Source organism: Maniola jurtina, chromosome 2 (assembly GCF_905333055.1).
Source record: "Maniola jurtina chromosome 2, ilManJurt1.1, whole genome shotgun sequence".
Lineage (NCBI taxonomy): Eukaryota > Metazoa > Arthropoda > Insecta > Lepidoptera > Nymphalidae > Maniola > Maniola jurtina.
The window spans coordinates 1,236,436-1,251,450 of record NC_060030.1 but is presented as its reverse complement, the minus strand read 5'-3'; the positions used below and the strand labels follow the sequence as shown (position 1 = coordinate 1,251,450).

The 15,015-nt window shown below is 36.7% G+C and overlaps 2 protein-coding genes across 2 annotated transcripts; one reads left to right on the top strand and one right to left on the bottom strand.

The window, feature by feature from the left end:
• The first annotated feature begins 3,341 nt into the window (after window positions 1–3,341).
• Window positions 3,342–4,267, top strand: LOC123870771. The gene has a single exon (XM_045914183.1). It carries the CDS (start codon window positions 3,378–3,380, stop codon window positions 4,086–4,088), a length of 711 nt encoding a protein of 236 aa, XP_045770139.1. The 5' UTR covers window positions 3,342–3,377; the 3' UTR covers window positions 4,089–4,267.
• A 5,359-nt stretch (window positions 4,268–9,626) lies between these two features.
• LOC123872246 (clumping factor A-like) lies at window positions 9,627–10,616 on the bottom strand. The gene has a single exon (XM_045916413.1). It carries the CDS (start codon window positions 10,611–10,613, stop codon window positions 9,627–9,629), a length of 987 nt encoding a protein of 328 aa, XP_045772369.1. The 5' UTR covers window positions 10,614–10,616.
• Between the last annotated feature and the right edge of the window lie 4,399 nt (window positions 10,617–15,015).

Sequence of the window (15,015 nt, the reverse complement as noted above, 5' to 3'; positions counted from 1 at the left end):
ATTACTGTGGGAAACCACAACCTCAACCATTTTTCTAGTCTTTCTTTGTTTTAAAAATATTGTTTATGTTATATTTTCCTGTTTTTTTTTCCCCGAAAGACTGTTTGTTTCAGAAAACGGTCGGGTCAATCGACGATAAACATTATTTTGTTTTCAACATTCAAGGATAACTATCTGTAGACACATTTTCCTGTTTTTTTCTTGTCTCCCAATAAAAAAATTGTACCTACTTATGTTAGAAAAGGGGTCAACCAACAATAAAAGCATTATTTCTATAAAGTTTACAATACAACATTCTGTATGACTACTTAGATCTTGCGTTTGTTCTTAAAGACAATTTGTATTCGGGAAAGCTCGGTATAACAGATGATAAACATTTTTGAAGAAAATTTTTTTTTGTTTGTAGAACATTCATTAGATAACTACACATTGAATTTTTAAGGGCTTTCTTCCAAAGACAAAGTTAGTATTTCAAAAAAGTCTACTCAACCTTAGATAAAAATATTTTGAGGATTACCTATAGATTAGTTCAGTGCTTGGTACAATCTTTTATGAGCGCAAACTCGCCAACAAACTGCGGTGCAGTTTGGCAAGATTATAATTGATACTTGACAGTACATTTAAAAGAAAGAAATAAAATAAATAAATAAATCTATACCATACCAATATAATAAATTATACCAGCGTCTTTGTCTGTTCTATATTTGTTTTTGAAAACTTCGTTATTACAACATCAGCCAAGTGTTAAGACATTTGTAGAAATTATAAGCAATCTAAGCAATTGTTGTTAGTCTATAATTAATATGGTGTATTTTTTCCGATACCCATTTATTTTAAAAACGATTGGGTCAGGTCACGCAATGATAAATGATGATTCATTAATAGTTAGACTAATCTGTTGAGTTAGTAGGTATCAGAACTTGACAATTCCGCGACTTTCAGTGCGCGAAGATCGGTAGGTACATACCTCATTTTGACTGTCTATTTGTTTCTTCACGTATCATGTGTAAACCCGTGAAACTAATATGATGAATTTTTAAGTTTTGAAAACTTAAATGCTGCTCTACCTTATCAAAACCAGTCCATAGAATCCAACCTACCTTTGAGGTTTTACAGATTTTTATTTTACGCATAGGAAATCGCGAGAAGAAACTAGTTCTTAGGTAAAATTGTACATATTATTGTGCCATCTACATTAGATATAAGTAGACACATGCGATTATGTTCATGCACCTTTACATTATATATACCTACTTGATTGTCATCAATGATCGCACTATAAAGGCGAAAGTTTGCGCGTCTGCATGTAAGTGTGTGTGTATGTTTGTTACTCTTTCATGCCAAAACCACTTAACGGATTGAGCTGAAATTTAGAATGGAGATAGCCTATACCCTGACTTAGCACATATGTTACTTTTTATCCCAGAAAAGAAAAGAGTTCCCCCGGATTTAAAAATTCTACATCCACGCGGATGAAATCACGGGTATCATCTAGTATCTAATATATTATCAATAATCAATATTATATTGTAATTACCTATATAACAACCATTTATGTATTCTTTAGGTAAATAACAATATCACTGTGATCTCATTGGTATTCCCAAATGGATGGAGTTCATAGTTTACATAACACCGTTCCACTAAATAAATATCTAAAATAATAAGTAGGTACCTACTTAATAATTATTGTTTAAAACTGATCAACTGCGTATCAGAACTCAGAACACGCCAGTAAATAATAAATAAATTAATAAAAATAAAAATTCAATATAGGCACACTTTTGACCACAAACACGCTTGAGGAAAGTGATGAGTTACAAACCTACGTAGTCGGAAAATTACTAAGTTAGTTAATTATTCGTGTTTTAAAATAGTCCCTAGGTAAGGCAAGACCCTGTATCTAAATTATTCTGCATATAAGGCAAATTAAGATAGCGCATATCGTATATAATTAACAACTTGACAAAGTAAAATTACTTTTGAGGAAAAAACATTGGCAATTGTAATACTTTTCTACATTTTGATAACGAACCACTCAACTTTAAGATAAATGATTCTAGTTCGATTAAAACTTGCCAGTTTAATTAATACCCGATTGATCGTTAGTGCAACTCTAAGCTCAATTCTAATTGCTACCAACAATAAAGATAAAGCGAAGAAAATAAGATAGATAGATAGATGAAATCTTTATAATACTCTGGTTCTTTTGCAGATCTCCTCATTTCTGATTTGATCACGAAGATAAACTCCAAGAATAAGCTCTCTTCATCACCTGAGTGACGCTTTCTTATGAAGAAGTTGATATAATAATGAAAAAATTTCGCTTATTTATCAGTAGAATGAATAATACTTATGACAATAATGAAGATTGATAGTTTGTCCCCAGATAATATCGTATAATGTAAAATGTCCAGTCCTGAGTCTCTGACATATCGTTTGAACCAGAAAGTTCTAGATAATATTATATTACTTCATCAGCCTTTGTAGTCACCGAATAAGAGACATAATATTATAATGCATGTCTTGGAACAGACATAACTACTTGTACTTTTTGATAACATTAGCTATGCATAAAAAAATAATGAGTCACAGGAAACAGCTGTGTAAATACTTTAATTATGTGCCTTAATCATCCACCGTTTAATATGACTACATTTTGCAGTTATCTCGAAATAATTATACGAGTAACGTTCTTTGGTCTTTTGTTCGTTCGAATTTGTGACACAGAATATGTTATACTTCTAACACAAATTGTTAATCTATGCGGATTATTTATTTTAATTTATCCTTTTGACGTGTTAGTGTAAGTAAGACAAATAAATTGGTCCACACTCCAACCATAAAATAATTCATTTTTAGATAAGTAGTTGAAACTCAATTAAAATAAATATTTATATAAATACTATGTTTCAGTGATAAACGTTTTACAGAATTTATAAAACTCTAACCCAAACGTGGTCTACGCTTCTAACATAATTTCTAGGAAAACATTAAGACAAACAAAATACAAACATTAAGACACACAAAATATAAACAGATCTGCGTCTTATTCATAAAAAAAAAAAACAATTATACGAAATTCACACCCACAAGGAGATACCTAACAATATTGTAAGCGCACACAGACAAACTGGCGGGCAAACATTCGTAAGGGATTCTTTTACTAAAGCGAATTTCAACTCATTGGTGGATACATAAATATCATATTAGAATTCTGTAGCACCCTGTTCTAAGAATCGACCTCTGACAACCACGAGTAAATGTTTGCCCACTCCAGAACATAAAGATAACGATAAACTATGACCCATCGTCGGGCGTTATATATACAGGATACACTCGAGCCACTTCAGTTAATAGTGAAACAAAGAAAGAAAATGATCGCGATATTGTTAGTGAGTCTGTTAGCATGCGCGAGCGCAGCGCCGCGGTGGCATCAACACCACCGCTCAGCCCCGTCACCGTTCGATGGCAGCTTGGAGCGATACTTGAACGAGCAAATGTTCGACACGAACAGGTTCTGGGATGAACTAAGCAGAGATCTAAACCGAGAGATGATGGAGCTGGAAACAGTGTTATCCGACTTCAGCAAACATTTCCCGAGTATATCTTCCTCGGAAGGAATTGAAGGGAACGAGTACAAGATCTCGATTCCTTTAACCGGGTTCGAGGAGAAAGACATTGTTGTTAAAGCCAGGAAGGGATTACTCATGGTTCAAGCGGTTAGTTCCGGTGTGAACCATAATAGCTACATGGATGTAAGGACGCTGCCGGCGTGTGTGGGGGAACAGGGCAGCTGGTCTTATGAAAATGGTGTTCTGAAGATCGTTTTTCCAGTCGTACAAAGCAGCGATAGCGGAACCAAAGAACTTACTCCTGCAGTTGATGCAGAAGCTGTCACCCCAGTTCCGGACCGCAGTCGAGAGGAGACCGAAAGCCCGGTCTATGAAAATGGAGACATAGATTTAGTCAGAGGCGATTTGGGCAAGAACAATGAAATACAGACCAACGAGATTCCTAAAGTGGAAGCCACAACTTACGCGGTTGACTTGAAAGGCGATGTAGAATTTGTGCCTGTACAATATTAAATGCCAGACAATTAATCTATAAGATTAATCTCTTATAAAAAGCCCTTTGTGAACCTTGTTAATGTATAATGTACTATGTTTTTTTGAAATTTACAACTTCGGTATGGGCAATAGTCATGTTATTTGTCTTGAGTCACTTTGGTTATATAGTAAAGTAAATAATGAAGTAAATCACATTATTTGTTCATTTTAAAGGAGATCATTCTAGCTCCATACATTTTTGGGCCTTTTCTGAAAGTGCCGGCCAACGAAAAAAAATGGTACGGATCGTTAGAACTAGCCATTTGGAGTAATAGTTAATATGGCAGAAAAGTTGTAGGATTGTTCTGAACCAAGATATACAGGGTCGAAGATTCGTCATTTTCATACATTTTATTGATTTCTAAAAGTGCTGGGAAACATAAAATAATGTTAGATATTGCTAGAACTAATGATTTAAAGCAATTGTCATTATCACGCGAAGGCTGTGGGGCCATTATAAGTCGTGTTATACAAGGTATACAAAAAATGAATATACTTTGTATAATTAATTGTTACCGATTTTATGATTTTGTTACTGTTCTGATTGTTTTAGACGAATTTGAATACACGTACAATTATTTTGACTCCCACGAAGTGCTGGATCAGCTGCAATGTGGACAAAATTCGTTTATACATACCTGGATTGTATGCGGCCTTGTAATACTAGGTGATCTCATCCAGCCATCTCCCAAACTTCTGCCACTGGGATATCTCCGGCGAGCTCTGTGATGAATGCACCATTTGGTTATAAGTACTGTTCACCATAGTAACTACGGGCCTTCTTCAGTCGATAGCTGCCCAAAGCAACCTGCGTCTATTCTTCTGTGAATCTAGGAAAGTCATTGAATGGAGGATGTTGGCTTCCATAGCCTGGAAATGAGCTCTCCTTCTATTATAATTACATATTGTTTGTGATAACAAGTTCTACTGAACTGTTTTGCTTACTGACCGTTCATGGATTACGTCAAGAAAATCACGTGCATGCACGTTGTTGTCTATCAGAACATGATAGCCGTTCAGCAATGCTGACAAAATCCTGAAATTATCGATCATGTTACTTAATGTCCGGTTACAAATCCTGAATAACCCTGAGTAAACAAAAATCTCTTCCAAAGCGGTCGTTAATCATTTACATTATCCAGCAGCAAATGGTAAAAAGTCTAGATTTATTGGCTTGGTCAGTAGTTAGCTGGGTTTTTTACTGATGCTTTGTTACTGGCTTTTGTGCCACATAACCGCACACCTCAAGAAAGAAAGATTACCTCAAGATTGTTTATGGTATCTCTAAAACCATGGACTAAGATAAAAATCCAGTAAAAATCTTCTATATCATTTAAGGTATCATTTAAAAGTTGCTGCAGCGTGTAGATTATTGTTCCATCGCAACAAATATAAAGGCTTTTAGTGGTTTCGGAACTTGTGGTTAGGGTATGATTTTCACTGGAAAAAGTAATTAGTGCTTTTCTGGAGATATATGTACTTGCCTGTATCTGTCTGTACATGCCCTTTATCGATAGCCTTTCTTTCTTGAGGCATGTGGTTATGTGACACAAATGCTAGAAACAAAACATTTAAATGAAACCCAGCTAATTACTGACCAAACCAATAAATCTAAGCTTGTTAACATTTGCCGCTGGATGGTGGAAGTGATGAACAATTGCTTTAAAAGAGATTTTCGTTTGCTCAGGATTGATCAGAGTGACCGGGCATTAAGTAACGTGATCGATTATTTCAGGATCGCGGTAACATCGCTAAACAGCTATCATGTTCTGATAGACAATAACGTGTACTACAGACGTGATTTCCTTGACAAAATCCATGAATTGGTCAATGCGCAAAACAGTTTAGCAGAACTTGTTATCACACACAATAATTATACTAGAAGAAGAGCTCATTTCTAGGCTATGGAAGCCGACATCCTCCGTTCAATGACTTTCCTAGATTCACAGAAGAATCGACGCAGGTTGCTTTGGGCAGCTATCGACTGAAGAAGGCCCGTAGTTACTATGGTGAACAGTACTTATAACCAAATGGTGCATTCATCACAGAGCTCGCCGGAGATATCCCAGTGGCAGAAGTTTGGGAGATGGCTGGATGAGATCACCTAGTATTACAAGGCCGCATACAATCCAGGTATGTATAAACGAATTTTGTCCACATTGCAGCTGATCCAGCACTTCGTGGGAGTCAAAATAATTGTACGTGTATTCAAATTCGTCTAAAACAATCAGAACAGTAACAAAATCGTAAAATCGGTTACAATTAATTATACAAAGTATATTCATTTTTTGTATATCTTGTATAACACGACATATAATGGCCCCACAGCCTTCGCGTGATAATGACAATTGCTTCAAATCATTAGTTCTAGCAATATCTAACATTATTTTATGTTTCCCAGCACTTTTAGAAATCAATAAAATGTATGAAAATGACGAATCTTCGACCCTGTATATCTTGGTTCAGAACAATCCTACAACTTTTCTGCCATATTAACTATTACTCCAAATGGCTAGTTCTAACGATGCGTACCATTTTTTTTCGTTGGCCGGCACTTTCAGAAAAGGCCCAAAAATAATGATCTCCTTTCTATTTATATTTTTCTGCTTTTCTTTTGCGGTTCTACTTTTTGATATATTATTTGTGTTAAGGGTTCCGTACCTCAAAAGGAAAAACGGAACCCTTATAGGATCACTTTGTTGTCTGTCTGTCTGTCCGTCCGTCCGTCCGTCGTGTCTGTCAAGAAAACCTATAGGGTACTTCCCGTTGACCTAGAATCATGAATTAATATGGCAGGTAGGTCTTTTAGCACAAGTAAAGGAATAGATCCGAAAACCGTGAATTTGTGGTAACATAACAAAAAAAATTTATAACGTGTTCATGACCAAATAATAATAATTAGTATTTTCAATTTTCAAATTACGATTACTATACTAAGTGGGATATCATAATATAAAAGGGCTTTACCTGTACGTTCCAAAACAGATTTTTATTTATTTTTATGCGTAATAGTTTTGATTTATATCGAAAAAATACCTGAGTACGTAACCGTCGGTGCTCGAGTCTAACTCGCACTTGGCCGGTTTTTTTACTACTTAAGTAAGTAAAAAACATTTTTATATACACAAGCAACGTGGATTCGTAGCTTCGTTACAACTTTTAGCATTAAAAGAAACTTGTGTACCTACCTATACCCTACCTCTCTACAAATTAGCAACGATCGCCTGCAAATTAACAGTATGGATTTAAATCACTATAAATCAGGACATGTCCAAGTCTACTGAGATGTATGGTAACCCTATTATACATTAAAGTTTTGAAAGTTTGGTAGTTAAGTACCTAGGTAGGGTAACTATTCAAAAAGTAGGTGCCTAGTGCTAATCTATACATATAATAAAATTGTAGAAAAGTGGTGTCTTTACAATGGAAATATACAAAAAAAAAAGTAGCAGGGGTTGTTATTATATCGATGCCGGACCCGAAATTGTAATTAATTTTTTTTTGTCTGTTTGTCTGTGTGTTTGTGCACGCTAATATCAGAAACGGCTTATTCGATTTAGATACGGTTTTCACTAATATATTGTAGTAAACTTCACTTAACATTTAGTGTTTATTTCATGTCAATCGGTTCATAAATAAAAAAGTTATGTCAATTTAAAGAATCACGGCGAACATTTTTAACGTACAGAGTACGTACTACACGCCTCGCGCCTGAGCGTCCGTGCCTATACTATAAAGCGCGCTGAGAGAACGAACGCGAACGAAGTCGCGGGCACAGCTAGTATCATAATAATATTATTATCACAGTAATTTTACTATCTATAAAAGTGTGATATTTATACTAACTTCTATTTTAATAATTACCTACCTAGCCATAATAATATTTTGAAATTTTTAATAAGTTTAAAATTTAAAATTATTTTTTTCAACTTTAGTAAAATTTCATAAAATAAAATTCATTTCTCTTGCGCTAGCTCACGCCATCTATGGACAAGTAGTTGAAGCAGGTTACGAAATGTTGTCGTTGTTTCTGGTGGTTTCAATAGATGCCGTGCGTTTGAAACCAAGAAAATAAGAAATTACTTTTTTCGCGAGGAAAACCTTCATCCGGATACCACCGGCAGGGGGCAGGGTTGCTATTATAGAAATAGAATACATAGTAGTTATTACCTATCCATTTATTGCCATGTTTTAAAAATTCTAACAAATATATTTTAAAACTGTCTTTTTATTTTAAAAAACACACACACTTAAACAAAAAATGGTTTGTCTTAAAAAACTATTTTTTTTCCAACCCTGACCACTGGTGGACCAAGCGCAATGGTTATAATATCGGACTACTACCAACTAAAAAAACCTCACTAAGTTCCACCTCACCGTTCACAGGCATCAGCAGCTTGTATCTGCGCGAGCGTGTGTCTTCATTGAAACACTAGGCGCCCCTAGCGGGGCCTGGCTTGTTCATACAGGCGAACTAGGTCAAGCGTGGCCTAGGTACATATCTACGGGCCTAGGGCATTTGAATATGGGGGATGGCATGGCTAGGGTACGGGAGACGGGACATAGGTGTGTAGGCGTGAGTTGATTGGCTGACGCGGGTGGTTCTGTGAGACCAGTAATTCGCCTAGAGCAGAAATAAGTAGCTGGAGGTAGGTAATAGCTGAAGTGTCGAAGCCCCCTTTCTAATTTCAGTCCGCTTCTATAACTATTAGAATAGAATAGATTATATTTTAAATTCAAATAAACTTTTACAAGTGCTTTTGAATCGTCAAAATAATTTACCACTGGTTCGTGATGTCGTTTCTACCGAGAAAAACCAGCAAGAAACTCGACGGTTACTCTTTTCAGTTGTTCAATTTACTATATTATATGCCATACCTACTATACGAGCAATGGCAGCCCCGTGCATTGCTGGAGCGCGTCAAATCCATGCATTTTTATTATTTATTTATACATAATCTTCGATTGTATAAAATGCTTTTGCCAGGAGAATGCTTTTAATAGATTTTTTAAACTTTTGTAAAGACAAGTCTAAAATTGACTGTGGAATTTTATTATAAAAAATATGTATTGAGCACAGAATTAGAATTACGCCTATTGAGCTATTGAAGCTTAAAATTTAATTTATAATTTATTATAATAAAATAAATAATTAAATTATAATTTAGAGATTTATTTTTAATACTTGTACCTATAATTAATAACTTAACAAAAAATTAATAAATTAACAAAAACTTAATGCAACCACTGACAGAAAAAGCTTCTTATCGTGTATGTACTTTTCCCCACTTGGCTTCTTTCTCTACTTTATGCCAATTTTACTAACTGAAGACCAAAAAAAAATCTGCAGGAGACAGTAGTGTTGTCCTCCATTGAATATTTTCTATCGAATCGTTTAAGCATCCGAAGTAAGAATAGAACGACATCTATCTGTCAATTTTATCATTTGAAAATAATATGCGCCAATGTCATACTAATATACCTATAATGCAAGGCATTATTATGCTGAGCTGGACACTAGTGTACACCATTTTGGGGTGGCATCACAGATGAAAATGTTACATTGATAATTGTATGATTTGTCACACCAAGAACGAATAGGTATACATTATAATATATTTTTTTCCTTTCTTTTTCTGGTGATTTACTTTCGGAATCTTTTTCGCTGGATTCCGTTGAAAAGTCTTCGTCGGAGCTCTCTGGTGACTCACTTTGGGAAACTTCTTCGTAGGATTCCGATGAAGAGTCTTCGTCGGAACTCTCTGGTGACTCACTTTCGGTATCTTCTTCGCTGGATTCCGATGAAGAGTCTTCGTCGAAACTCTTTGGTGACTCACTTTCGTAATCTTCCTCGCTGGATTCCAATGAAGAGTCTTCGTCTGAGTTCTCCAGTGAATCACTTTGGGAATCTTCTTCGCTGGATTCCGATGAAGAGCCTTCGTCGGAGTTCTCCAGTGAATCACTTTGGGAATCTTCTTCGCTGGATTCCGATGAAGAGTCTTCGTCGGAAATCTCTGGTGACTCACTTTCGTAATCTTCTTCGCTGGATTCCGATGAAGAGTCTTCGTCGGAGTTCTCCAGTGAATCACTTTGGAAATCTTCTTCATAGGATTCCGATGAAGAGTCTTCGTCGGAGCTCTCTGGTGACTCACTTTCATAATCTTCTTCGCTGGATTCCGATGAAGAGTCTTCGTCGGAGTTCTCCAGTGAATCACTTTGGGAATCTTCTTCGTAGGATTCCGATGAAGAGTCTTCGTCGGAGCTCTCTGCTGACTCACTTTCGTAATCTTCTTCGCTGGATTCCGATGAAGAGTCTTCGTCGGAGTTCTCTAGTGACTCACTTTGGGAATCTTTTTCACTGGATTCCAATATTTCCAAGTCCCCGATAATTCTAGGGCATGGAGTTCCATGAAACGGTGGACGGGTGTAGCTGTGTCTATCTACACATGGTTTAGTAAGCAAACAAGGTAAAATTGCATACAAAACAAGTAAACGGTACATCATGGACCAGCGATTGTCCGAATTATGTTGTTTAATGCAATGCGAGTCTTTTATATTTCATACTTAGCGATAACCCTATCAATAGAGCGCAAAGCATACGTCATGTCTAAAAGTTCTTTAGCGAAATGAGAACTTTCGGGCTGGATGTGTCCAAACGCAGACTGATTTTTTTTTATCCCAAGTAGCCCTTGACGCCCATATCACCTGGTTGTAACTTATAAGTGATGATGTAGTTTAAGATGGTAGTGGGCTAGTCCACTACCATCTTGGATTGTAACCGTGCCAAGGATTGTGACAGTTTTTAGGGTTCCGTACCACAAAAAGAAAAATGGAATCCTTAAGTATAATAAATAATAGAATTTTCAATTTTCAAAGTAAGATAACTATACCAAGTGGGGTATCATATGAAAGGGCTTTACCTGTACATTCCAAAACAGATTTTTATTTATTACTAGCTGATACCTGCGACTTCGTTCGCGTGGATGTAGGTTTTTAAAATTCCCGTGAGAACTCTTTGATTTTCCGGGATAAAAAGTAGCCTATGTGCTAATCCAGGGTATAATCTATCTCCATTCTAAATTTCAGCCCAATCCGTCCAGTAGTTTTTGCGTGAAGGAGTAACAAACATACACACACACACACACACACACACACACACATACAAACTTTCTCCTTTATAATATTAGTGTGATGCATAATAGTTTTCATTTATCGTGCAAAATGTCGGAAAAATACCCGAGTACGGAATCCTCGGTGCGCGAGTTTGACTCGCAAGGCCCCACATGACATAACATATTTTAAAGCCACTAGGAATAGTTTGTGCGACAATTACTAATTTGTATTGTATTAAGTGATTGTCGCACAAGCTATTCCGGGCTCAAATATTATATCATATAAAAATTCCACGAACTTTTTAACAGTGAAAGCATTATGAACTTGTGAGTCTTGGCAACATTTTACATGAAATGTTTTTGGTGGGATTTATTTATCCTGAAAGCGAGTCGCGTTTGTTTGCATCGGTTGCCTACGCTGCAGACGTCATTGAATTATATTACTAATTATATTATATTACTACTATTATGTTTACTATCTATGTAGTAAATTCATGATTTCCTCAGGGGAAAACGTACATTTTATACACAAATTTTAGTACAATTGCGTATGATTTTCGTTTATTTTATTCAGTAATTTTTTTTTTATATTTATTATTATTCCGTTAAATAATAATTGAAAATTCTATAAAAGAAATTCTATAAATCTAAATTAAAACTAAAAAAATATATAATTAATCAAAATTACAATAAATTAAATTAAATTTAAAGCGAGTGCGAGTCAGCCTATGTTACCGCAAATTCACGGTTTTCGGATTATTTCCTTTACTTTTGCTATAAGATCTGCCTTCCTACCTGCCTTTCATTATTCTAGGTCAACGGGAAGTAAACCTTTAGATTTTCTTGACAGACATGACAGACGGACAGACGGACACACAACAAAGTGATCCTATAATGGTTCCATTTTTCTTTTAAGGTACGGAACCCTAAAAATTATAATATAATATCGACCTTGTCCAATTTACTGGCCATTTGGTATGAGAGGTTGTATTAAGGGTTAAACCTATACTCGAATCCAGGATAAAGTATGGCTGGTACATCTATGACGTTATTATTGACAACTGCACAAGTGGTAGGATATTCCGTTCCTAGACGCACTTTGTAAGGGATCGTAATTTTCAGGTATTTGTTATTATATATATATATAATATAGCGGCATGACTGTTCGCTATATCCGGTACAACCTTCACGTCTTCAAAGATGATCTTGTTGCCACCATTTGTTTCTGTAACTGTAGTATGTATGAATTTGTGCACAATTTGAATTGTAACTTTCGAGTATCTAGCTTCAGGCAGAATATATTTGAGGAAGTAACTGTCAGTTCCGTATAATTCTGCCGCAAGTTTCGAATTTTCGCTGCAATATTGCGCGAATTTTTCGTCTTGTTTAGTTTGGTCCTGTTCGATTGTTTGCAACTGTCCGTAAGATTTTTCGGAAGCTGCAGTTAATTCCGGGCAAGGGTTTCCATAAAACGGTGGATGGGAGTAACATTGCATACTATTTGACTGAAGTTGTTGATTGGAATCCGTGGAAGAGGTTTGGTTGGAGTCTTCAACAATTCCAGGGCACGGGTTTCCATAAAACGGTGGATGGGAGTAACATTGCATACTATTTGACTGAAGTTGTTGATTGGAATCCGTGGAAGAGGTTTGGTTGGAGTCTTCAACAATTCCAGGGCACGGGTTTCCATAAAACGGTGGATGGGTGTGACAATGCATACTGTTTGGCTGAAGTTGTTGATTGGAATCCGTTGAAGAGGTTTTGTTGGAGTCTTCAACAATTCCAGGACAAGGGTTTCCATAAAACGGTGGATGGGAGTAACATTGCATACTATTTGACTGAAGTTGTTGATTGGAATCCGTGGAAGAGGTTTGGTTGGAGTCTTCAACAATTCCAGGGCAAGGGTTTCCATAAAACGGTGGATGGGTGTGACAATGCATACTGTTTGGCTGAAGTTGTTGATTGGAATCCGTTGAAGAGGTTTTGTTGGAGTCTTCAACAATTCCAGGACAAGGGTTTCCATAAAACGGTGGATGGGAATAACATTGCATACTGTTTGGCTGAAGTTGTTGATTGGAATCCGTTGAAGAGGTTTGGTTGGAGTCTTCAACAATTCCAGGGCACGGGTTTCCATAAAACGGTGGATGGGTGTGACAATGCATACTGTTTGGCTGAAGTTGTTGATTGGAATCCGTTGAAGAGGTTTTGTTGGAGTCTTCAACAATTCCAGGACAAGGGTTTCCATAAAACGGTGGATGGGAGTAACATTGCATACTGTTTGGCTGAAGTTGTTGATTGGAATCCGTTGAAGAGGTTTGGTTGGAGTCTTCAACAATTCCAGGGCACGGGTTTCCATAAAACGGTGGATGGGTGTGACAATGCATACTGTTTGGCTGAAGTTGTTGATTGGAATCCGTTGAAGAGGTTTTGTTGGAGTCTTCAACAATTCCAGGACAAGGGTTTCCATAAAACGGTGGATGGGAGTAACATTGCATACTGTTTGGCTGAAGTTGTTGATTAGAATCCGTGGAAGAGGTTTGGTTGGAGTCTTCAACAATTCCAGGGCACGGGTTTCCATAAAACGGTGGATCGGTGTGACAGTGCGTACTGTTTGACTGAAATTCTTCACTGGATTCCGGTGAAGAGTTTTGGTTTGAGTCCTCAAAAACTCCAGGGCAAGGGTTCCCATAAAACGGTGGATGGGTGTGACAGTGCATACCGTTTAGCTGAAATTCTTCCTTGGATTCATTGGATTCTTGCGAAGAGTTTTGGTCCGAGTCCTCAAAAATTCCAGGGCAAGGGTTTCCATAAAACGGTGGATGGGTGTGACAGTGCGCACTGCTTTGCTGAAACTCTTCACTGGATTCACTGGATTCTGGTGAAGAGCTTTGGTCGGAGTCCTCGAATGATTTCACACTAGTTAGAATTGCACACAACACAAGTAGCCGGTACATCTTGGACCGGTGATTGACAGAATTATGCAGTCGAATGCGAAAAAGTGCTGTTTTTATAGTTAGAACTTAGCGAAAACCCTAACATTATTGTATTACATGTGTGTGTAAGCCTTATAGGCTTACACACATGTAATATTCACTGTATGAAAAATGTTTAGCAAAATTAGACCTTTGGGGCTGGTTGTTCGTAAAGCTTGTTCTTTCGATCAATTTGGAAATGAGGAGATCCGTAGGAGAACTACAGTAACCGACATAGCTCAGCGAGCTGCGAAGCTGAGGTGGCAATGGGCACCGATGGAAACAATCATGACTTGCTTTCAGATAAATAAATAATAACGAAGTACTTCAATTAAAAATGTTGAATATTCAACCGTAATTATCACAATATAAAGCTCATATTTTCATGCTTTACTGTGGTCTGTGAGTCAATTCGGATTGGAGTCGGCTTCAAGATTTTGTGATGTGTGAAGTAGAGCTCACAAAAGTAGTTGACACGTTAAAACCAAATTGGTATTGGAAAAATTGATTATTTTGACCTCATGACATCTGACTCAAATGATGTTAGTTCTTAATAGCTGAGTAAGCGATGGGAATACCTATACTAATCACTAATATTTTAGGAAACATCCGAGTTTTCCCAATTTCGAGGGGATGAATTTCCAAACACATTTGATACAACCATAGGCAGCGATGAGATACGCTTGTAAGTTTTACTCAACCAATCAATTAATCAGCCTGTTTATGTCCACAGCTGGACATAGGCCATCCTAAGAGCGCGCCACCACACACGATCCTCCGCCTTCCTCATCCATCCCCTTCCCGCTATCCTTTTAAGGTCGT

What these genes read in the sequence shown, in the direction of transcription:
- LOC123870771 (XM_045914183.1), top strand. Translation starts at nt 3,378, where the DNA reads ATGATCGCGATATTGTTAGTGAGTCTGTTAGCATGCGCGAGCGCAGCG.
- LOC123872246 (XM_045916413.1), bottom strand. Translation starts at nt 10,613, where the DNA reads ATGATGTACCGTTTACTTGTTTTGTATGCAATTTTACCTTGTTTGCTT.